This window comes from Coregonus lavaretus (genome assembly GCF_964263955.1).
Source record: "Coregonus lavaretus genome assembly, chromosome: 17".
Taxonomy (NCBI): Eukaryota; Metazoa; Chordata; class Actinopteri; order Salmoniformes; family Salmonidae; genus Coregonus; species Coregonus lavaretus.
In genome coordinates, this window is record NC_140004.1 from 43,145,226 (window position 1) to 43,170,623 (window position 25,398).

At 44.9% G+C, this 25,398-nt stretch overlaps 1 protein-coding gene across 1 annotated transcript in view; it reads right to left on the minus strand.

Moving 5' to 3' along the window:
* The window catches only part of LOC311144563 (metal transporter CNNM4-like), a 65,995-nt gene that overhangs the window by 20,908 nt on the left and 19,689 nt on the right, over window positions 1-25,398 (minus strand). Inside the window, exons 2-3 of the mRNA XM_084180598.1 lie at window positions 5,925-6,068; window positions 4,356-4,496 (exon numbers count right to left, since the gene is read on the minus strand). Of these exons, the coding sequence (XP_084036724.1) occupies window positions 4,356-4,496; window positions 5,925-6,068 (285 nt within the window). The remainder of the gene's footprint in view (window positions 1-4,355; window positions 4,497-5,924; window positions 6,069-25,398) is intronic.

Consider the following 25,398-nt stretch of genomic DNA (forward strand, 5'->3'; position numbering starts at 1 on the left):
AGAGAGGGGGGTAGAGACAGACAGAGAGGGGGGGTAGAGACAGACAGAGAGGGGGGGTAGAGAGACAGACAGAGAGGGGGTAGAGACAGACAGAGAGGGGGGGGTAGAGACAGACAGAGAGGGGGGGTAGAGAGACAGACAGAGAGGGGGGGTAGAGAGACAGACAGAGAGGGGGGGGTAGAGACAGACAGAGAGGGGGGGTAGAGACAGACAGAGAGGGGGGGGTAGAGACAGACAGAGAGGGGGGGGGTAGAGACAGACAGAGAGGGGGGGGTAGAGACAGACAGAGAGGGGGGGGTAGAGACAGACAGAGAGGGGGGGGTAGAGACAGACAGAGAGGGGGGGGGTAGAGACAGACAGAGAGGGAGGGTAGAGACAGACAGAGAGGGGGGGTAGAGACAGACAGAGAGGGGGGTGGAGACAGACAGAGAGGGGGGGTAGAGACAGACAGAGAGGGGGTAGAGACAGACAGAGAGGGGGGGTAGAGACAGACAGAGAGGGGGTAGAGACAGACAGAGAGGGGGTAGAGACAGACAGAGAGGGGGTAGAGACAGACAGAGAGGGGGTAGAGACAGACAGAGAGGGGGGGGTAGAGACAGACAGAGAGGGGGGGTAGAGACAGACAGAGAGAGAGGGGGGTAGAGACAGAGAGAGAGAGAGGAGGGTAGAGACAAGAGAGAGAGAGGGGGGTAGAGACAGACAGAGAGGGGGGGTAGAGAGACAGACAGAGAGGGGGGTAGAGAGACAGACAGAGAGGGGGGGTAGAGACAGACAGAGAGGGGGGTAGAGACAGACAGAGAGGGGGGGGTAGAGACAGACAGAGAGGGGGGGGGTAGAGACAGACAGAGAGGGGGGGTAGAGAGACAGAGAGGGGGGGTAGAGAGACAGACAGAGAGGGGGGTAGAGACAGACAGAGAGGGGGGGTAGAGACAGACAGAGAGGGGGATAGAGACAGACAGAGAAGGGGGTAGAGACAGACAGAGAGGGGGGGTAGAGACAGAGAGAGAGGGGGGGTAGAGACAGACAGAGGGGGGTAGAGACAGACAGAGAAGGGGGGTAGAGACAGACAAAGGGGGGGGGGGTAGAGACAGACAGAGAGGGGGGTAGAGACAGACAGAGAGGGGGGGTAGAGAGACAGAGAGGGGGGGTAGAGACAGACAGAGAGGGGGGGTAGAGACAGACAGAGAAGGGGGGTAGAGACAGACAGAGAGGGGGGGTAGAGACAGACAGAGAAGGGGGGTAGAGACAGACAGAGGGGGGGGGGGGGGGGGTAGAGACAGACAGAGAGGGGGGTGGAGACAGACAGAGAGAGAGGGGGGTAGAGACAGACAGAGAGGGGGTAGAGACAGACAGAGAGGGGGGGTAGAGACAGACAGAGAGGGGGTAGAGACAGACAGAGAGGGGGTAGAGACAGACAGAGAGGGGGGGTAGAGACAGACAGAGAGGGGGGTAGAGACAGACAGAGAGGGGGGGTAGAGACAGACAGAGAGGGGGTAGAGACAGACAGAGAGGGGGGTAGAGACAGACAGAGAGGGGGGGTAGAGACAGACAGAGAGGGGGGGTAGAGAGACAGAGAGGGGGGTAGAGAGACAGACAGAGAGGGGGGTAGAGAGACAGACAGAGAGGGGGGGTAGAGACAGACAGAGAGGGGGGGGGTAGAGACAGACAGAGAGGGGGGGTAGAGACAGACAGAGAGGGGGGTAGAGACAGACAGAGAGGGGGGGTAGAGACAGACAGGGGGGGGGGGGTAGAGACAGACAGAGAGGGGGGGTAGAGACAGACAGAGAGGGGGGGTAGAGACAGACAGAGAGGGGGGGTAGAGACAGACAGAGAGGGGGGTAGAGACAGAGAGGGGGGGGGTAGAGACAGACAGAGGGGGGGTAGAGACAGACAGAGAGGGGGTAGAGACAGACAGAGAGGGGGTAGAGACAGACAGAGAGGGGGGGGTAGAGACAGACAGAGAGGGGGGGTAGAGACAGACAGAGAGGGGGGGTAGAGACAGACAGAGAGGGGGTAGAGACAGACAGAGAGGGGGGTAGAGACAGAGAGAGAGGGGGGGTAGAGACAGACAGAGAGGGGGGGTAGAGACAGACAGAGAGGGGGTAGAGACAGACAGAGAGGGGGGGGTAGAGACAGACAGAGAGGGGGGGTAGAGACAGACAGAGAGGGGGTAGAGACAGACAGAGAGGGGGGTAGAGACAGAGAGAGAGGGGGGGTAGAGACAGACAGAGAGGGGGTAGAGACAGACAGAGAGGGGGGGGTAGAGACAGACAGAGAGGGGGTAGAGACAGACAGAGAGGGGGTAGAGACAGACAGAGAGGGGGGGGTAGAGACAGACAGAGAGGGGGTAGAGACAGACAGAGAGGGGGGGGTAGAGACAGACAGAGAGGGGGGGTAGAGACAGACAGAGAGGGGGGGTAGAGACAGACAGAGAGGGGGGGTAGAGACAGACAGAGAGGGGGTAGAGACAGACAGAGAGGGGGGGTAGAGACAGACAGAGAGAGAGGGGGGTAGAGACAGACAGAGAGAAGAGGTAGAGGCAGACACAGAGAGGCCTGCTGTAACCGCAATCTCTGTTGTTTTAGAGAGAGCAGAGGGAACAGCAACGTCTTTCTGGCTCTGGCTCTAAGCATGCTGCAACAGACCACATGACTAGTGGTGCTGGCAACACAAGTTAATCATTTATGTAATTACATTCAACCATTGTTACATTCATTTTTACTATGAATAAGCAATCACTGAGGGAATTGAGCAAAACCACAACATTGGCATTCTTAGCGAGTCGCGACACGCTTTTACCAACTGAGCTAGACATACAGTGCATTGGGAAAGTATTCAGACCCCTTGACTTTTTCCACATTTTGTTACGTTACAGCCTTAGGAATTTTGGCAAATGTTTTAAAAATAAACAACGGAAACATCACATTTACATAAGAATTCAGGCCCTTTACTCAGTACTTTGTTGAAGCACCTTTGGCAGCGATTACAGCCTCAAGTCTTCTTGGGTATGACGCCATCAGCTTGGCACACCTGTATTTGGGGAGTTTCTCCCATTCTTCTTTACAGATCCTCTCAAGCTCTGTCAGGTTGGATGGGGAGCGTCGCTGCACAGCTATTTTCAGGTCTCTCCAGAGATGTTTGATCGGGTTCAAGTCCGGGCTCTGGCTGGGCCACTCAAGGATATTCAGAGACTTGTCCCAAAGCCACTCCTGCGCTGTCTTGGCTGTGTGCTTAGGGTCATTGTCCTGTTGGAAGGTGAACCTTCGCCCCAGTCGGAGGGCCTGAACGCTCTGGAATAGGTTTTCATCAAGGATCTCAGTACTTTGCTCCGTTCATCTTTCCCTCAATCCTGACTAGTCTCCCAGTCCCTGCCGCTGAAAAACATCCCCACAGCATGATGCTGCCACCACCATGCTTCACCGTAGGGATGGTGCCAGGTTTCCTTAAGACATGACGCTTGGCATTCAGGCCAAAGAGTTCAATCTTGGTTTCATCAGACCAGAGAATCTTGTTTCTCATGGTCTGAGAGAATTTAGGTGCCTTTTGGCAAACTCCAAGCGGGCTGTCATGTGCCTTTTACTGAGAAGTGGCTTCCGTCTGGCCACTCTACCATAAAGGCCTGATTGGTGGAGCGCTGCAGAGATGGTTGTCCTTCTGGAAGGTTCTCCCATCTCCACAGAGGAACTCTGGAGCTCTGCCTGACCAAGGCCCTTCTCCCCAGATTGCTCAGCTTGGCCAGGCGGCCAGCTATAGGAAAAGTCTTGGTGGTTCCAAACTTCTTCCATTTAAGAATGATGGAAGCCACTGTGTTCTTGTGGACCTTCAACGCTGCAGACATTTTTTGGCACCTTTCCCCAGATCTGTGCCTCGACACAATGCTGTCTCGGAGGTCTACGGACAATTCCTTCGACCTCATGGCTTGTTTTTTGTTCTGACATGCACTGTTAACTGTGGGACCTTACATAGACAGGTGTGTGCCTTTCCAAATCATGTCCAATCAATTGAATTTGCCACAGGTGGACTCCAATCAAGTTCTAGAAAGGATGATCAATGGAAACAGGATGCACCTGAGCTCAATTTCGAGTCTCAAAGCAAAGGGTCTGAATACTTATGTAAATAAGGTATTTCTGTTTTTTATTTTTAAAACATTTGCAAACATTTCTAATAACCTGTTTCCGCTTTGTCATTATGGGGTATTGTGTGTAGATTGATTTTAAAATAAGGCTGTAGAGTAACAAAATGGGGAAAAGGTCAAGGGGACTGAATACTTTCCGAATGCACTGTATTGTACCATATCGTGGTTAGGTAGTGTGTGACAGTGTGTGGGGTCGCATTGTGTGGTTTGGAGGTCTAACCTGTTGCCAGGAAGCGGTGAGCAGCCAATAGCAGCTGAGGGGAGATCTTGACTTTGGATTCGCTCTCACTCTGTTTGAAGGCAGAGAAATCTCGTTTGTTCTTATTGGGTGCCACCTTCTTCCTGTTTCTGCTGTTGTCAGCTTGGTGAGAGAGAACACAAAGGACAGAACACAAAGGACAGGTCAGCGATTAGGGCAGAATCTCAATTGCATTTCCTTGGTTCCTCGAATCCTCTCTCCTCTCCTCCTTCTCAAAACCCATTGGAGGAGAAGGTCAGAGGGGAGGGACCTCTGATAAGCATCTGACTGAGGATCCCAATCTCAGAAAACAGTTTATCCCGAGTGGATTAATATTGTTACATTTGTGTCACACAGCGGATTTTGAAAAATGTGATTTTATTTGATATTTTATAAACAATACAAAACATACACATACAAAAACGACATCATTCAAATGTCACTACATCCCACCTGCCCAGACCCACTAGCCCCCACCCCTTATCTCCAGCGCCCTAATCCCTTGCTGCCACATGGCCTCAAACTGCACCATTTTGTTTTTCTCCATTGTCCACGCTCTTTAAAATGTTTGATAATAAAGCATTTGACCTTTCCATTGCGTGGGGAGGATTGGCTGAATTTCAGTTTGAGTATACGTTTTTTTAAAGATAATTGATGAGAAGAGTATTGTCCAACCCATCGGGTGTCTCACTGAAAAGTAAATTTACATTGCAATACCTCTGACATCCATCTTTCCAACTCCGCCCATAACTTTTTAATTTTGAAACATTCCCAGAAGGCTTGAATTATTGAGTCATTAGTAGTTTTGCACTTCAGACATGACTCTGCCGTTGTGCTGTAGAATTTGTGAATTGCGTACATTTTCGTTCACTGTAATCTCGTTCGTTATGTTCCAACATTCCCTCCATCTTGTGCCAATGTCAGTTATTTTTAAATCTTGATTCCAATAGTTTATATTTTTTTCTAAGAGATTGTCAGTTGGACAGGCTCTCTGCAAGGTTTTGTATATCTTATCAATCATATGAGTATCCTTTTCTTACTCATAGGATTCCGTCAAGACTGCTCTGATGTCCAAACGATTTCAAATCAAAGTTGTGATTTAAACTTTTAAGTTGGATGTATTTGAAAATATCTACATTGGTCAACCCAAAATTGCTTTTTAAAGCTGTCATGGAAATAAATGTATTTCCTGTTACCAAGTCATTTACGGTTTCTATGCCTTTAGTTTTCAATGTGGGCCAATTTATCGATTAATTCTGAAAAGCTATACAAAGATTGTTCCATAATGTTGTGTTTTTAGGGAGTGATATTGGTTCTTGTAGAATACGTTTCATTTTCTTCCATATCGTTATAGTGTTCTTAACTATGGAAGTTGTTAATGTTCTTAGTTTTATCCTTAGAAAATAGACACATGCACGATGAGCATGCACGTCCTCAGCTTTGCATTCTAAGGGTATCTAATAGATATCTATACAGGCTAATAAATGAGTTATAGGCTCATTCTATGAACATATATGTTGTAATAAACATGTTATAACCCAGTAGACTCACTGTAAAGGTCAGACTCATCCAGGATCTCTGATTTGATGATCTCCTCGATGACGTCTTCCAAGGTAACCAATCCCAGCACCTCGTAGAACGGATCCCCCTCGCCTTCATTATTCACCTTCTGAACGATGGCCAGGTGGGACTTACCTGGTGAGAGAGAGAGAGAGAAAGAGACTGGTTCATTTATGGGTTCAAATATTAACACATTACTTTTGCACTTGAACAAGTATTTTATACCTCCAAGTTTCATTAATATTCTGAGTTTAATAACTCATATCTAATCATCTAATATTGCCAATTTAAGTTGAAGTTCTTGCTCAAGGGCCTGCGTGACTGCATTAAAAACAACCGCCAAACTGTCTGTAGCTGAACTTTAGCCACAGTCAATCTGTTATTGTACAACAAACACAGACACACCCTAACGCAGACAACAACGAACAAACACACACGAACGCACACACACGGTCGGGCAACAATACTCTTCACCTTGACACATTTTCCAACGTCCAAATATTGTTGCCAGTGCTCCATCAAAGGGACTATAAAAAATGCATAGTTGGCTAAAACTGGAAACATACTGTACAGTACTATTAATGAGATTGCAGGGATGGAGCACCGTACTCACGGATTGAGTGTGAAAGCTGCAGGCTGCTGTGGACACACAAACACAGTAATGACAGACACACAGGGCTTGAGGCAGCGGAAAAGTGAATGCTGAGATTGTAGATTTACATTTCAGTCTTATCCAGAGCAATTCCAACCTGATGGAGAACACCTTGTTCAAAAGAAATAGACCAACAGACAAGCAGAAAACCCTGAAAAATGACTCAATTAAATGAAATAAATGAGTCAAAAGGTCTTCTTCGAATCAGAGAGGTGAAAAAGGAGAACGCACAAGTGAAATCAGGAACATGTGCAATGAAAAAGAGAACATAGAATGGGAAGTTAAGGAGGACAGTGACCGTGAAGGCACAGACACTACTGTAATTCTGTCACTTATTCTGCTAAAAGGGGAAATGAACCCCTACAGAGCTGTGTCATAAGACTTAGCCTACATAACTGTCATACCAGTGACACATCAGATAATAATCAATAATGACAACTGCTTATGGACAATGGTCTTAATCCTAGGATGCATATGCTGGGTCAAAATGACCGGCCTAATGTTTTTTTTTGCTGTATTGATCCCCCTCCCCCCCCCCAAAAAAAAGTAATCTAATATTCCAGGAATTCCTTAAATAATGTGTCTTTAATGATCCAACGTCCTAGTTTTGTTTTTTTATTTCTTATTTTTTAAGCAAAAATAGTTTTTGCATCACTACCCCAAGTCTTCATATATGGGTCAAATATGACCTGTATGTATTTCCTATGGAATTCACTGCATTGCACTCTCAAACTGACCTTTCTTTTTGCTACAACAATAAAATCAATGTATTTATAAAATATCTTGTCTTTAATGTTCATTAATTACTGTTTTCATTTCTCCTTTTTAACTCATTGAGTAAAAGGAGTTTCATAAGGAGGCCCATAAGAATGTACAACCAAAATAGTTTTACAGATGCCGGATGAGGAAGCCATTGGTGCCTCTGACTCAGAATCTGAGGTATCCAATTCAGATGACACAGACTATGTGCCTGTGGGTCAAGTTGGAGTTGTGGATGCACCTGGTAGTCCAGCTGTCCTAGAGGATTCTACAGATGGGGAGGACTCCTCCTCTGAGGAGAGTGAAAACCAGTCAAACAGACTGAGAAAAAACGGGGTCTTACTGGAGTGAACATCCCCATCTGTAGATGGGAGCTATTTTTGGATCTACTGCAGAATCCAATGTATAAGGCCACCATGTCGGTCGGGAAGATATGAGGATATTCGTCGCTACCGGAGGCTTGATGACAAGAGGACCAGAGTGTTCAGAGAGGCATAGGTCCACCTGGCAGCCTTCCGGTATGTGTGGGACCTTTTCCTAGCAAACTGTAGAGGAAGGTTCATCCCCAGCGGCTGCGTCACAGTGGATGAGCAGGTTTCCTCCAGACGTGACGCTTGGCATTCCGGCCAGAGATATTTATTTTAGACCCATATAAATAAAACACAGGTATTACATTATCGGGTCATTTTGACCCAGCATATGCATTCTTGGGGTGTCATGTTTACTATGCATCCTAGGGTTAAAACAGTCATGACACAAACTGTTATCTGGCTGAGCTAAAGGGCTAACAGTGGGCTAGCAGTTATTGGTTGAGCTACAGTAAACAACAGTTTGTGTCAACTGACATCAGCTGGCATGACTGTTTATGACATAGGCTAGTCTACAGTTATGTCATTATCATAACTGTGCAATAAACATATTCCCATATTACAACAACATATAATAAAAAATGTGGGGCACAATAGTCAAGTCAGCCGGCCAGTCAGTCAGTCAGTCAGCCAGCCAGCCAGTCAGTCGGCAGTCAGCCAGCCAGCCAGCCAGCCAGTCGGCGGTCAGTCAGTGAGTCGGTCAGCCAAAGTCACAAGTGTCTGGTGAGGAGTTGGGAGGATGTTGAGATGTCTCAGGAAATTGAGAGGGATTATGATACAAGTGACAAACCAGCAGGGTCTAAAATTACAGTGAGGGAAAAAAGTATTTGATCCCCTGCTGATTTTGTATGTTTGCCCACTGACAAAGACACGATCAGTCTATCATTTTAATGGTAGGTTTATTTGAACAGTGAGAGACAGAATAACAACAAAAACATCCAGAAAAACGCATGTCAAAAATGTTATAAATTGATTTGCATTTGCATTTTTTTGGATTTTTTTGTTGTTATTCTGTCTATCACTGTTCAAATAAACCTACCATTAAAATTATAGACTGATCATGTCTTTGTCAGTGGGGAAAATTTACAAAATCAGCAGGGGATCAAATACTTTTTTCCCTCACTGTAACACCTGCCACCTACGGGTAGATTCTGGCATTGGCGGGTAAGATGTCTATTTCACCAGCCACGTTGGCGGGTGGTCAAGGCTCCACAGTGTGAGCATTTCACTCACATTTGTGAATAAAAATAGTCAATTATGATCACATTTATAGTAAAACAAATGCTGCAGTAGCTGTATTCAAAGTATTTCTGCTGTTTTGTTTCATAGCTGATAAATTAAATCACACAAAGTCAAAGAACTATGAATCCTATATACCCTATCCCACCTCGAGCTGCAAGACTGCCAGGCTGGGAGCTGTGCACACGTGAAGAGCTGAGTTCAAGATTCATTTTTAGAAGCGCTGCGCACAGACATAAAAGTTGGTCTAATTTCCTTGAAACGAACTTCTACTGAAGTGAGACTTTGTCCTTGTGTTTCTATGGCTATTTACCTTGTTTTGTTACCAAGCTAGGTTGTTTTTCACTGCTTGAGTTTCAACTGCTAGGGAAGAGAAGACAATGCTGGTACTAGTCAGACTCTCAATCTCACTCACAAACACAAACGTGACGGAGTCACATTACCAAGGTAACCTCCCGCCCTTAAAGGGGCAGGTAAACATTTTTGCGTCTGATAATTTGGTTTAATGACTCAGGTCGCAAAAATTTAAATATGTTTAAATATACCACATTACTTCTTACTGGTAATACATTTATTGTTTAAGAAACATTACAAAGCATGCTCATCCATTTCTTGTGTTTTGTTGGTGTAATTATAGCAAAACTAAATATTTTAGGCTGGTAAAAAATCTGAGTGGTTGATAGATTTTTTAATCCATCTGCCACAGTGGCTGGTGGACCAAAAAGTTAATTCTAGGGCAGTATTTCCAACACAACATCTAATACAGTCTAATACACATCATCATCATTATCATCACCCCCTCGTCAGCCATCTTGAAACTTCTCTCAAATAGATAATGACTGTTTACCAGTGTCATCACTGACAAAGGACCAGGGAGTACGTGATTTAGCATGGAAACACACAACACAGAATACAAAAGACAGACACAGGCCTAAATTTGGCTATACCGCACCAACTTATTTAGTCTCTCACAAAAACATACACACACAACCACCCACACACTCTGTCTCTCTCACACACACGCACAAGTTCACATGCACAAACGTGCACACACACCACACACACACTTCTGTAGTCATCTGCCTGGGAGGCTTGGGTCAGCATGGATGTTAGGTTAGCCTACTCCTGTAGTGTTATGTTAATAGGAGACCTGTCTGCCTATTTCCAAACTAGGTAGGGGGTCAACCTGCTTTTCCAGGCCCAGCAGCCTACCCTCAGGTCCTGGTCACTTCATTACAGTTCTGGAAGAATATCTAGGGTACACCTCGCTACAATGCTATTCTGTTCCTTCTATTCTACTTGAAGCAGACTAAAATGAAAACTGAGGAAGTGCAAGAGACGACAAGTCATGTTGCTGCGGCTTCTTGACACTGGTAATCTAATGATATCAGTCAATCTAAAGTGTTGACACTCTCTCTCACACACACACACACACACACACACACACACACACACACAGACAGAGAGAGAGAGAGGATGTGACTGGATTGTGACTGCACTGTCAGCACTCTGGTGACAAGACAGGAAGTGTTAGAGAGACAGAGAGCAAGAGAAGTCAAATGTCTACTGTTTGCTGATGATCTGGTGGTTCTGTCCCCAACCAAGGAGGGCCTACAGCAGCACCTAGATCTTCTGCACAGATTCTGTCGGACCTGAGCCCTGACAGTAAATCTCAGTAAGACAAAAATAATGGTGTTCCAAAAAAAGGTCCAGTTGCCAGAATTCTGCAAAAATATCCTGTGTGAACGTAAAACACCAAATAATCCATGTAGACCAGAATTAGGATGACATCTGCTAATTATCAAAATCTAGAAAAGAGCTGTTCAATTCTACAACCACCTAAAAGGATGCAATTCCCAAACCTTCCATAACAAAGTCCTCACCTACAGAGAGATGAACCTGGGGCTCTGTTCACAAACACAAATAGAGCCCCAGGACAGCAACACAATTAGACCCAACCAAATCATGAGAAAACAAAAAGAGAATTACTTGACACATTGGAAAGAATTAACAAAAAAACGGAGCAAACTAGAATGCTATTTGGCGCTAAACAGAGAGTCCACAGTGGAATAATACCTGACCACTGTGACTGACCCAAACTTAAGGAAAACTTTGACTACAGTTGGGGAAAACAGTTTTTAGTCAGCCACCAATTGTGCAAGTTCTCCCACTTAAAAAGATGAGAGAGGCCTGTAATTTTCATCATAGGTACACGTCAACTATGACAGACAAAATGAGAATTTTTTTTCTCCAGAAAATCACATTGTAGGATTTTTTATGAATTTATTTGCAAATTATGGTGGAAAATAAGTATTTGGTCACCTACAAACAAGCAAGATTTCTGGCTCTCACAGACCTGTAACTTCTTCTTTAAGAGGCTCCTCTGTCCTCCACTCGTTACCTGTATTAATGGCACCTGTTTGAACTTGTTATCAGTATAAAAGACACCTGTCCACAACCTCAAACAGGTGGAAACATCATTCTTTGGGGATGCTTTTCTGCAAAGGGGACAGGATGACTGCACCGTATTGAGGGGAGGATGTATGGGGCCATGTATCGTGAGATCTTGGCCAACAACCTCCTTCCCTCAGTAAGAGCATTGAAGATGGGTCGTGGCTGGGTCTTCCAGCATGACAACGACCTGAAACACACAGCCAGGGCAACTAAGGAGTGGCTCCGTAAGAAGCATCTCAAGGTCCTGGAGTGGCCTAGCCAGTCTCCAGACCTGAACCCAATAGAAAATCTTTGGAGGGAGCTGAAAGTCCGTATTGCCCAGCGACAGCCCCGAAACCTGAAGGATCTGGAGAAGGTCTGTATGGAGGAGTGGGCCAAAATCCCTGCTGCAGTGTGTGCAAACCTGGTCAAGACCTACAGGAAACGTATGATCTCTGTAATTGCAAACAAAGGTTTCTGTACCGAAGATTAAGTTCTGCTTTTCTGATGTATCAAATACTTATGTCATGCAATAAAATGCAAATTAATTACTTAAAAATCATACAATGTGATTTTCTGGATTTTTGTTTTAGATTCCGTCTCTCATAGTTGAAGTGTACCTATGATAAAAATTACAGACCTCTACATGCTTTGTAAGTAGGAAAACCTGCAAAATCGGCAGTGTATCAAATACTTGTTCTCCCCACTGTATTTCCCACAGATTACGCAGACCCACAAAGAATTCCAAAACAAATCACATTTTGATAAACTCCCATAGTTTGCCACAGCTGCAAGATTTGTGACCTGTTGCCACAAGAAAAGGGCAACCAGTGAAGAACAAACACCATTGAAAATACAACACATATTAATGTTTATTTATTACCCCTTTTGTACTTTAACCATTTGCACATCGTTACAACACCGCATATAGCCATAATATGGCATTTGAAATATCTCTATTCCTTTGGAACTTTTGTGAGTGTAATGTTTACTGTTAATTTTTTGTTGTTTATTTCACTTTCGTTTATTATCTATTTCAATGGCTTTGGCAATGTAAACATATGTTTCCAATGCCAATAAAGCCCTTTGAATTGAAATTGAATTGAGAGCGAGAGAGAGAGACAGAGATTTAAAAATACCTTTATTGGCTTGACATTCACTTTTTTTGCTACTTGTCCTTTGGACAAGGACTTATCCTTTACTTGTCCAAAAATAAAAATAAATGGTTTGTAACACCATTTCTACATCATTGTATGATGCAAGGAATCAATTTACAAAATAAAATGCTTTACTATGGAGAGTCAGACAACAATGTAGGCTACACTCTGCCCATTGGCTTCTTTGCATATTCAAACCTGTCTCAAAATATAAGATGTCATCCCTGGGACGCAAAAAAATATTTTTACGATTCAAAACAGACTCTAGGACGGGAGATCCGAAATTCATACAACCACAGCACATATATATTTTTTAAAGCAATGAGGCTGATGCAACAGATGAGCTTAAAATGTTGATAACATTTGATTTCTTCATATTATAAGCTCAACAATTCCCACATGGCTGTAGGTTACTGCGAATGTTCCAAAATGAAATTAGCAGGAAAACACTGTTCTGAAAAGCACACCGCACGCGCGAGTGGTTTCATGTTAGAGATGAAAATTACCTTAGAAACTAAGAAAGGGGAGATCTAAAGATGTATCAACTATCATGTGTTACTATTATGAATAGGGTTGTTCCTTTGGCTGCTGGACAATAAAAGAACGTTGATTTTGAAAACAAATAGAACATGAGAAAAATGCTGGTTTCAATGGCATTTTAAGTCTTTATAAAATAATTCCCTCAACATTTCTACGGTTCTATTTTGGCTAGGCTACTTTGAAACAAGGTAAGACATGCTTCATAAAATGTCATAAAACATCTAGGTTTTAAACAATTACGTTTATGGTTAGGCCTAAATAGTAAAACAATTCTGACCGCCTCTGCTCAGATTCAATAATAATATAATAATAATAATAATATGCCATTTAGCAGACGCTTTCATCCAAAGCGACTTACAGTCATGCGTGCATACATTTTTGTGTATGGGAGGTCCCGGGGATCGAACCCACTACCTTGGCGTTACAAGCGCCGTGCTCTACCAGCTGAGCTACAGAGGACCAGAGATTCAAGCTGGGTCTGGGTAATGTGCAGTGCGCAACAGGCACTGTCCTTCACTCTCCGGTCTTGTGGCCATTTGATCCGAACGAACCGTGCCTCGAGTATGTCGACAGAATCAAGCCTTTAGACATTAATGTTCATCATCCTTCATTATATTTGTAAAACATGACTGGCGTTTAGCCTATATTTATGTAATTAAAAGTGTCATTAAAGTTTGGCTCCATTTTCTGGGGCCCCCCTCATGTCAGCATGGGTTTGGACAGGAGTCTGTAGACAATATGAATATCACCTACACTTTGACATGTAGGCTTTGAAAATTATTTCAATGTTGGACTCTCGGATCCAGATCTGATCTGATTAATTGTTTGATATTGTGGTGTGATTTTTTAAAAACTCGTCTATTCAGACAACTTAAAATCTATAGACTTCTTGTCCAACAATAAAAAATAAAAAAACTTGTCCCGGACAAGAGGACAAGTGTTAAATGTCGAGCCCTGTAGTTACATCATTATAAGCACAAACTTTACTTCATTTTAACGAACCTATAAAGTTAGAACCAAGCCCCCCTCCTCGTCCACTGTACATAGAACCCCCCTGACGCCCCACACCGCTACAAAGTCCTCTAGACGGTTCACCAGCCCCCCATATGCTCCAGTGTGAGCCGAGCCCGCACCAGCTCCGACGGCACAGCTCTGGGATCCGTACACCCCGCCCCCTGAAACTCATGTTACCTGGTCTTTCACACCAACATTTTTGCCTGCCCCAACTAGTAATCTACTAAACAGTCCCTAAGCCTATTTGCTACACTGTACCTAAGCCCTCCAACATACAGGTCCACAGTTAACCCCAACCCAGTACACCACCCATCCAGCACAGAAAACCCTACCAACCCTACCAGCCTGGAACAAGAAAAAAAACTGATGCTGCACTGTCTTCTCCTCCCCACAGAACAGACACCCCCTCCCCACTGATGGATCAAGGAGAGAGAGAGACACAGAGACAGAAAGAGAGAGAGAGACGGAAGTTAAATTCCTGCTGTATGCAGACAATCTAGTTCTCTTGTCACCCACAAAAGTGGGTCTACAACATAATCTAAATATCCTACATCAGTTCTGTCAGACATGGTCCCTGACAGTAAACTTCAAGAAGACAAAAAACATGATTTTCCAAAAAAAGATCAAAATCCCAAGACTTAAAACACAATTTCACAGTAGGAACAAAAGACAGAACACACTAAGGTTTATTTATATCTGGGCTTAAAAATAAGCTCCACAGGTCATTTATGTTTGGCCGTCAATGAACTAAAAGAGAAAGCAAGAAGGGCTTTTTACGCTATCAAAAAACTAATTCAAATTAACATACCAATTAGAACCTGGCTCAAAATATTCAAATCTACAATTGAACCAATTGCCCTATATGGAAGTGAAGTGTGGGGTCCGCAAACTAATAAAGATATTTTTAAAAAATGGGACAAACAACCAACTGAAATCCTGAATGCAGAATTCTGCAAAACCATTCTTAGCGTACAGAGAAAAGCTCCAAATAAAACATGCAGCGCAGAATAAGGCTACACGTAGGGCCCCGTGTAGCTCAGTTGGTAGAGCATGGTGCTTGCAACGCCAGGGTTGTGGGTTCAATTTCCACGGGGGGACAGTATGAAAAAATAAAAAATGTATGCATTCACTAACTGTAAGTCGCTCTGGATAAGAGCGTCTGCTAAATGACTAAAATGTAAACAACAAAAAAATATATCCATTACTAATACACAAACACGAGCCATCAAATTCTATAACCAACTAAAAACAAGCGATACCCAGTCCTATCAGTACAAAGCCCTGAAATGACAAGAGATGAACAGAGGAAAGTCTCCTCATCCAGCTAGTCTTGAGGCTAAGTTCACAAACCACTACCAACCCAACAAAGCCTCAGGACAGCACTCAGACAATCTGGCCCAACCAAATTATAACCAAACAAAAATACAATTATATAACCTATTGCGAAAACCTGACAACATCGCAAAGTAAACTGAAATGCTATTTGGCCCTAAACAGACAATACACGGTGGCAGACTATCTGACCACTGTGACAGATAGAAAACTGAAGAAAAAATGGACAATGTACAGACTCAGTGAGCCTTGCTATTGAGAGGCGCCACCATAGGCAGACCTGGCTCAAGAGAAAACAGGCTATGTGCACACTGCCCACAAAATGAGGTGGAAACTGAGCTGCACTTCCTAACCTCCTGCCAAATGTATGACCATATAAGAAACACATATTTCCCTCAGATTACAAGGAAGGACCCAAAAATAATTTGAAAACAAATATATTGACAAAAATATTGACAAGCTCCCATATCTGTTAGGTGAAATACCACAGTGTGCAATCATAATTGCAGCAAAATGTGTGACCTGTTGAGATAAGAAAAAGGTAACCAGTGGAGCACAAACACCAAATTAAATAGAACCTAGGCCGTTATTTATCTGTTGATTTATTTCCCCTTGACATTTATATTTTGACTTTTTCCACACAGCACCAGCTGGCTGAGAGCTGGCTGAAGGCCCTAGTGGAGCCAGCCTGCAGAGAGTGCCCTAGTGGAGCCAGCTGGCTGAGAGGGCCCTAGTGGAGCCAGCTGGCTGAGAGGACCCTAGTGGAGCCAGCTGGCTGAGAGGGCCCTAGTGGAGCCAACTGGCTGAGAGGGCCCTAGTGGAGCCAGCTGGCTGAGAGGGCCCTAGTGGAGCCAACTGGCTGAGAGGGCCCTAGTGGAGCCAGCTGGCTGAGAGGGCCCTAGTGGAGCCAGCTGGCTGAGAGGGCCCTAGTGGAGTGAGAGTATCAATAGCTAGGTTTCCATCCAATTGGCGAAAGATTTTAAAATATTATAAAATCCAAATAAAAACAATATGCGCATTTTCCCATCAGAGATGTTTCCATCAAATTGACTTGTTGCAGATAAAATGCGTGATGATGTAGTGCACATAACGTTTTGCGGTTAAATTCACATGTACCGAAAAGAAAAGACAAGTTAAATGGGTTTCCATCGCATTTTCAACTATACTGATGGTTTTCTCACAAAAAAGGTTTTGTTATATAGTGAGTGTGCCCACTCTGGTTTTGGCACGTGCGCTCTAGCTCACAGCTCACAGCTCACAGCTCACAGCTCACAGCTCACAGCTCACAGCTCACAGCTCACAGCTCACAGCTAACAGCTAACAGCTAACAGCTCACAGCTAACAGCTAACAGCTCACAGCTCACAGCTCACAGCTAACAGCTCACAGCTACAGAATAGTGAGATTATTTTTTATTTGTCAATCGGCTGCAATCGACCATCATGTCACCAGAATAAGACCCTTGATATTTATTGGAAAGGAGCATCAAGCTCATCACCTTGCACTTTCACCACCCTGTGAAATTCATCATAACTTATTTCATCTGTAGCCTAATAAACTGCATGCTTTCCAGAGTCGTACTGGGATAACCACAGAACATGTCATCGCGTGACTCCAAGTTTACTTCAAAATGATGGTTATTATAGCAATATTTGCACATAAGAGAGTTTCCACAGACATTTCCCCCATAATTCATTTAAAACGACTAAAAGATCCCACCTTGTCTAGCCAACATTTGGAAAGTTTATCGACATGTACTTTACTCGCATAAGGTTGGATGGAAAGCTGGTTAGTGAACATGTTGTGGAAAATGAATGCTAAGTCTCTGTTGCGCATGGCATTGCGGTACCACGTACCACTAGCAGCATTTCAGCCACAGACAGTTATGTGCTAGTCTAGTCTGTGTTTTATGAATGTGCAATGAGTATAGAAATATGCATTTATATAAGGAAATGACGACTCGTTCTCATTCTGAGAAATAAGCCTCTTCTTCTCCAGGTAGGCCGCTTGACTTCAATATCCGAACAAAGTGAACAGGCTATGTTGTTCGAACAGTTGGAGACGGACCGGAGGGTGTATTCATAACAGTTCAACTGTTCTACCTTGTTAGCAAACAAATAGGTTCAAGTCGGCTAAACTTGAAATATGAAGATTAGCTGCCTACTCACTAGAACGGGGGGCTTGTGCTTGAGGGATTGTTTATAAAAACCTGTGTTAATTGTCTATAATGCCTGCTACAAGAAGTTAGTCATAATTAGTGGATGTGCATTGATCTGCTTACATTTTTAGCAAAAATGGCAATGGGTGTTCCCCATTGCTGGAAGGGGGACCTGAGTGAAAAAGTTGGGCAAACCATGTTTTAAGGGAGCATGCGATCAAAATCGTTTGGCTAGGTGCCAGCCGAACCGAAGCATGAGGAAGGGTAGTTGTTCTCCCCATGTGGCAGTTGACCGGTGTCATCACAAGACAGCCAATGACAACACTCCTTTTATTCATTAAAGTCTAACTCTAAACTACTTTTCTACTCGTCTGACCTGTTTATGCTCTAATTAAAAGTGTTTCAACATTCAGTATACAAAACATTAAGAACACCTTCCTAATATTGAGTTGCACCCCCTCCCCCCTTTTGCCCTCAGAACAGCTTCCCACAGTTGTGTCTACCATACCCCGTTCAAAGACACTTAAATATTTTGTCTTGCCCATTCACCCTCTGAATGGCACATATACACAATCTGTTATTTTTATTATAATCATTAAGAATTAGGATTAGCATGACAGACTTCACTCCTGTCATGAACTTATTTCCTTCCCAGAAATAAAAGCATATATGCATATGCAAAGAGAAAACCACAGTCCTGCAGGTCAGTGAGTCAGCTGATTAGCCACATGTGCTGTGTGTGTGTGCTGTGTGTGTGCTTGTGAGTGTGAGTGTGTGTGTACACGAGATATTCAAACAACAGCAGAACACCTGAGGGTCTGTCTTGTTAAAAATAGAACACATCACACACACAAACACGCCCGCCTCACGCACACACACGCCTGCCTAACACACACGCCCGCCTCACGACCAGGCCCGCCTCACGACCAGGCCCGCCTCACGACCAGGTCCGCCTCACAAACAGGTCCTCCTCACGACCAGGTCAGCCTCAAGACCAGGTCCGCCTCACGACCAGGCCCGCCTCACGACCAGGCCCGCCTCACGACCAGGCCCGCCTCACGACCAGGCCCGCCTCACACACAGGCCCGCCTCACACACAGGCCCGCCTCACACACAGGCCCGCCTCACACACAAGCCTCACACACACAACCCGACCGTTACCCACCCACACTTCATCCACACAATATTTCATGACCCTAAAACCGCCCACCCTGCGGATATAACCGTGGGGACAGTGGGTTATGAGTCAACCCACGCATCACTAATATGAATATCATTCTCTTCATGGTGATGTATCCTGAATAGGTACACAAAAGTAGAAATACGCTCTACCCCCCAAACAAGACCACATTTGGTTGGTCCTGACAAGACCAAATCTGAAACAATCATAGACGTCTATGTTTCACAAGTTTGGACATCACAGTACAGCACAGTAGAGTATAATTCCGTACAGTAGAGCACATTACAGTAAAGTACAGTTCAGTACAGTAGAGTATAGTTCAGTAGAGTACAGTAGAGTAGAGTACAGTAGAGTACAGTAGAGTACAATAAAGTAGAGTATAGTTCAGTAGAGTAGAGTAGAGTACAGTAGAGTATAGTTCAGTAGAGTACAGTAGAGTATAGTTCAGTAGAGTAGAGTACAGTAGAGTATAGTTCAGTAGAGTAGAGTAGAGTAGAGTATAGTTCAGTAGAGTACAGTATAGTAGAGTACAGTAAAGTACAGTAGAGTACAATAAAGTAGAGTATAGTTCAGTAGAGTAGAGTACAGTAGAGTATAGTTCAGTAGAGTAGAGTACAGTAGAGTATAGTTCAGTACAGTAGAGTACAGTAGAGTATAGTTCAGTAGAGTAGAGTACAGTAGAGTACAGTAGAGTATAGTTCTGTAGAGTAGAGTACAGTAGAGTATAGTTCAGTAGAGTAGAGTACAGTAGAGTACAGTAGAGTATAGTTCTGTAGAGTAGAGTACAGTAGAGTATAGTTCAGTAGAGTAGAGTACAGTAGAGTACAGTAGAGTATAGTTCTGTAGAGTACAGTAAAGTACAGTATACATTACCAGTCAAAAGTTTGGATACACCTAATCATTCAAGGGTTTGTCTTGATTTTTTATATTTTTTATATTGCAAAATAATAGTGAAGACATCAAAACTATGAAATAACACATATGGAATCATGTAGTAATCAAAAAAGTGTTAAACAACTCAAAATATATTTTATATTTGAAATTCTTCAAATAGCCACCCTTTGCCTTGATGACAGCTTTGCACACACTTGGTATTCTCTCAACCAGCTTCACCAGGAATGCTTTTATAATAATATAATATGCCATTTAGCAGACACTTTTATCCAAAGCGACTTAGTCATGTGTGCATACATTTTTACGTATGGGTGGTCCCGGGGATCGAACCCACTACTGTACTCTACTGAACTATACTCTACTGTACTGTACTGTACTGTGCTGTCCAAACTTGTGAAACATAGACGTCTATGATTGGTTCAGATTTGGTCTGGCCAGGGTGGACTGACCAGATTTCAGCTACTTTTCAATGTCCACGAACGTCCGGTGTCAGTCTGTGCTCAGTGGGTGAGAACGCTTGTTACACTAAATGGAAAGAGGGTAGGTGGTAGGTGTCATGGTTAGGGCTGTGGCAGTCATGAAATAGTGGCAGCCGGTAACTGTCATGCAAATAACTGCAGGTCTCATGGTAATTGACCGTTAATTAACAAACACATTCAGCATCTGTGTGTTTCCACGCATCGTCTACAAGCCGCTGATGCGGACCTTAGGAATATCTACATTTCTAATAAATCCATTTAATATAGATCACAACCAATCCCTTAGGCTATTTCATTTAGGCAGGTCTAAAAATCAACATAACATGATGATATTAAGAAAATGTAGCCTATTTCAGAAGAACAGAATAGCATACTCTGAGTCGTCCTTATGTTAGGCCCTGATCTGGCTATGCCATATGGCTGTGGGCTACACTAGTTCATTTAGCAGATAAGATTTGCTTAGAAGTCCAGTAGCATTATTTTATATTCTTTTATAGTAAGAAGAATACAATTGAACATTGAATGGAATAAAATAGAAAGGATGCACGCGAGTATGATGTGAAAAAGTCACAAATAAATGCATGCACTGTTTAGTCCCTTAGACTGCACACCCTGGGCATCATTCACAAGAGATACTCACCCATCAGACTTTTCTCAATTTAATCTTGTCTTTACATGTACTAAATAATATATGAAATTAGTTGATTTAGAATGGGCCATTATCATGCACCTGTCAGAACAGGGGCAGGGGAAAAAGACGTAATCCGATCTATATGCAATTGAATAGCGAATGGAGGACGCTTTTCCCACGGTTCATTTTCATGCCAGCCAGGTAGGCGTCTCTGGTTGTAAACAGAATCAACGTGCTTAATATTAGGAAAGTTGAGAAATAAATATGGTAGGCCTAGCCTATAGAAAGCTGATGGGATCCTCCTCTTTTTAATAGAGAGAGAGAGAGAGAGATCCTCAGTGAACAACGTAAAACACCAAATAATGCATGCAGAGCAGAATTAGGCCGATAGCCGCTAATTATCCAAATCCAGCAAACAGCCGTTTAAAATCTACAACCACCCAAAAGGAAGCAATTCCCAAACCTTCCACAACAAAGCCATCACCTACAGCGAGATGAACCTGGAGAAGAGTCCCCTAAGCAAGCTGGTCCTGGGGCTCTGTGTGAGAATGTGATTTGAAAGAGTCAGGCGCAGGAGGGTAAATCACAGAATACAGAGTTTATTCCGTAGGACACAGTTACGCTGGATAGCATCAACAAAATACAGGCACATGGGGAACAATATCCCCGGAAATACAAGGTACGGGTAGCTCAACTGAGCTACACTCAACTCACAAATAACAATCACCCACAAGGACAAGGGGGCAGAGGGAACACTTATACACGGACTAATGAGGGGATAAGAACCAGGTGTGTGTAATTGACAAGACAAGACAAGACAAATGGAATGATGACACATGGAGCGACAGTGGCTAGTAGGCCGGTGACGATGAACGCCGAAGCCTGCCCGAACAAGGAGGGGAGGCAGCTTCGGAAGGAAGTAGTGACAGTACCCCACCCTTGGGTACGGCCAGGAGGACGCGGAGCAGGGCGAGCCGGATGGCAACAGTGGAAATCCTTCAACAGGGAGGGATCGAGGATATCCATCACTGGGACCCAGCACCGTTCCTCCGGACCGTATCCCTCCCACTCCACGAGGTACTGAAGGCCCCCCACCCGACGCCTCAAATCCAGGATGGAATGGACGGAGTACGCCGGGGCCCCCTCGTTGTCCAGAGGAGGCGGAGGGACCTCCCGCACCTCAGACTCCGGGAGCAGACCAGCCACCACCGGCCTGAGTAGAGACACATGAAACGAGGGGTTAATACAGTAATCGGGGGGAAGTAATGACCTATAGGTGACCTCGTTCATTTTCCTTAGGACTTTAAACGGCCCCACAAACCGCGGGCTCAGCTTCCGGCAGGGCAGGCGGAGGGGCAGATTCCGGGTCGAGAGAAGGCGGCACAGAGGCGGAGCTTGGGTGGCGTGCCCGAGCGTTGAGATAGGACAGCACCCATCCCTTCCTCGGACGCATCCACCTCCACTACGAACGGTAGTGATGGATCGGGATGGACCAGTACTGGGGCTGAGGTCAACAGACCCCTCAGTTTCCTGAAGGCCAGGTCAACCTCAGCAGACCAGCGGAGCCGGGACGGCCCACCCTTCAACAGAGACGTAATGGGAGATGCGACCTTGCCAAAGCCCCGGATAAACCTCCGATAGTAAAAGCGCTGCACCTCCTTAACCGTGGTGGGAGTTGGCCAATTACGCACGGCTGAAATCTGCGCGCATAGCGGAATACACCAGAATGTCATCGATGTAGACCACTACACCGCGACCAAGCATGTCCCGAAACACCTCGTTCACTAAGGACGGGAAGACGGATGGAGCATTCATCAAACCGTACGGCATCACCAGGTATTCATAATGCCCCGTGGTTGTGCTGAATGCTGTCTTCCACTCATCCCCCTCCTCTCGAACACGCACCAGGTTGTACGCACTCCTGAGATCTAATTTGGTGAAGAAGCGCATGCATTGACTCGATCACTGATGGAATGAGGGGGAGAGGATAACTAAACCTGATCGTCTCCTTGTTCAGTGGTCGATAATCAATGCAAGGGCGCAGACCGCTGTCTTTCTTCTTCACAATAAAGAAATTCGAGGAGGCTGGTGAAGTGGAGGGAGGTTTATTTGAACAGTGAGAGACAGAATAACAACAAAAAAATCCAGAAAAACGCATGTCAAACATTTTATAAATTGAATTGCATTTTAATGAGGGAAATAATTATTTGACCCCTCTGTAAAACATGACTTAGTACTTGGTGGCAAACCCTTGTTGGCAATCACAGAGGTCAGACGTTTCTTGTAGTTGGCCACCAGGTTTGCACACATCTCAGGAGGGATTTTGTCCCACTCCTCTTTGCAGATCTTCTCCAAGTCATTAAGTTTTCGAGGCTGACGTTTGGCAACACGGACCTTCAGCTCCCTCCACAGATTTTCTATGGGATTAAGGTCTGGAGACTGGATAGGCCACTCCAGGACCTTAATGTGCTTCTTCTTGAGCCACTCCTTTGTTACCTTGGCCGTGTGTTTTTGTCATGCTGGAATACCCATCCACGACCCATTTTCAATGCCCTGGCTGAGAGAAGGAGGACCCCGTCCATCATCCCTTTGATGCGGTGAAGTTGTCCTGTCCCCTTAGCAGAAAAACACCCCCAAACCATAATGTTTCCACCTCCATGTTTGACGGTGGGGATGGTGTTCTTGGGGTCATAGGCAGCATTCCTCCTCCTCCAAACACGGCGAGTTTAGTTGATGCCAAAGAGCTCGATTTTGGTCTCATCTGACCACAACACTTTCACCCAGTTCTCCTCTGAATCATTCAGATATTCATTGGCAAACTTCAGACGGCCCTGTATATGTGCTTTCTTGAGCAGGGGGACCTTGCGGGCGCTGCAGGATTTCAGTCCTTCACGGCGTAGTGTGTTACCAATTGTTTTCTTGGTGACTATGGTCCCAGCTGCCTTGAGATCATTGACAAGATCCTCCCATGTAGTTCTGGGCTGATTCCTCACCGTTCTCATGATCATTGCAACTCCACGAGGTGAGATCTTGCATGGAGCCCCAGGCCGAGGGAGATTGACAGTTATTTTGTGTTCCTTCCATTTGCGAATAATCGCACCAACTGTTGTCACCTTCTCACCAAGCTGCTTGGCGATGGTCTTGTAGCCCATTCCAGCCTTGTGTAGGTCTACAATCTTGTCCCTGACATCCTTGGAGAGCTCTTTGGTCTTGGCCATGGTGGAGAGTTTGGAATCGGATTGATTGATTGCTTCTGTGGACAGGTGTCTTTTATACAGGTAACAAACTGAGATTAGGAGCACCCCCTTTAAGAGTGTGCTCCTAATCTCAGCTCGTTACCTGTATAAAAGACACCTGGGAGCCAGAAATCTTTCTGATTGAGAGGGGGTCAAATACTTATTTCCCTCATTAAAATGCAAATCAATTGATAACATTTTTGACATGCGTTTTTCTGGATTTTTTTGTTGTTATTCTGTCTCTCACTGTTTAAATCAATCAATTTTTCAATCAATTTTATTTTATATAGCCCTTCTTACATCAGCTAATATCTCGAAGTGCTGTACAGAAACCCAGCCTAAAACCCCAAACAGCTAGTAATGCAGGTGTAGAAGCACGGTGGCTAGGAAAAACTCCCTAGAAAGGCCAAAACCTAGGAAGAAACCTAGAGAGGAACCAGGCTATGAGGGGTGGCCAGTCCTCTTCTGGCTGTGCCGGGTGGAGATTATAACAGAACCATGCCAAGATGTTCAAAAATGTTCATAAGTGACAAGCATGGTCAAATAATAATCAGGAATAAATCTCAGTTGGCTTTTCATAGCCGATCATTAAGAGTTGAAAACAGCAGGTCTGGGACAGGTAGGGGTTCCATAACCGCAGGCAGAACAGTTGAAACTGGAATAGCAGCAAGGCCAGGCGGACTGGGGACAGCAAGGAGTCACCACGGCCGGTAGTCCCGACGTATGGTCCTAGGGCTCAGGTCTCTCAGTTGGCTTTTCATAGCCGATCATTAAGAGTTGAAAACAGCAGGTCTGGGACAGGTAGGGGTTTCGTAACCGCAGGCAGAACAGTTGACTGGAATAGCAGCAAGGCCAGGCGGACTGGGGACAGCAAGGTGTCATCATGCCCGGTAGTCCTGACGTATTGTCCTAGGGCTCAGGTTCTCAGAGAGAAAGAGAGAATGAGAGAATTAGAGAGAGCATACTTAAATTCACACAGGACACTGGATAAGACAGGAGAAGTACTCCAGGTATAACCAACTAACCCCAGCCCCCCGACACATAAACTACTGCAGCATAAATACTGGAGGCTGAGACAGGAGCGGTCCGGAGACACTGTGGCCCCATCCGAAGAAACCCCCGGACAGGGCCAAACAGGAAGGATATAACCCCACCCACTCTGCCAAAGCACAGCCCCCGCACCACTAGAGGGATATCCTCAACCACCAACTTACAATCCTGAGACAAGGCCGAGTATAGCCCACAGAGGTCTCCACCACAGCACAAACCAAGGGGGGGCGCCAACCCAGACAGGAAGACCACGTCAGTAACTCAACCCACTCAAGTGACGCACCCCTCCTAGGGACGGCATGAAAGAGCACCAGCAAGCCAGTGACTCAGCCCCTGTAACAGGGT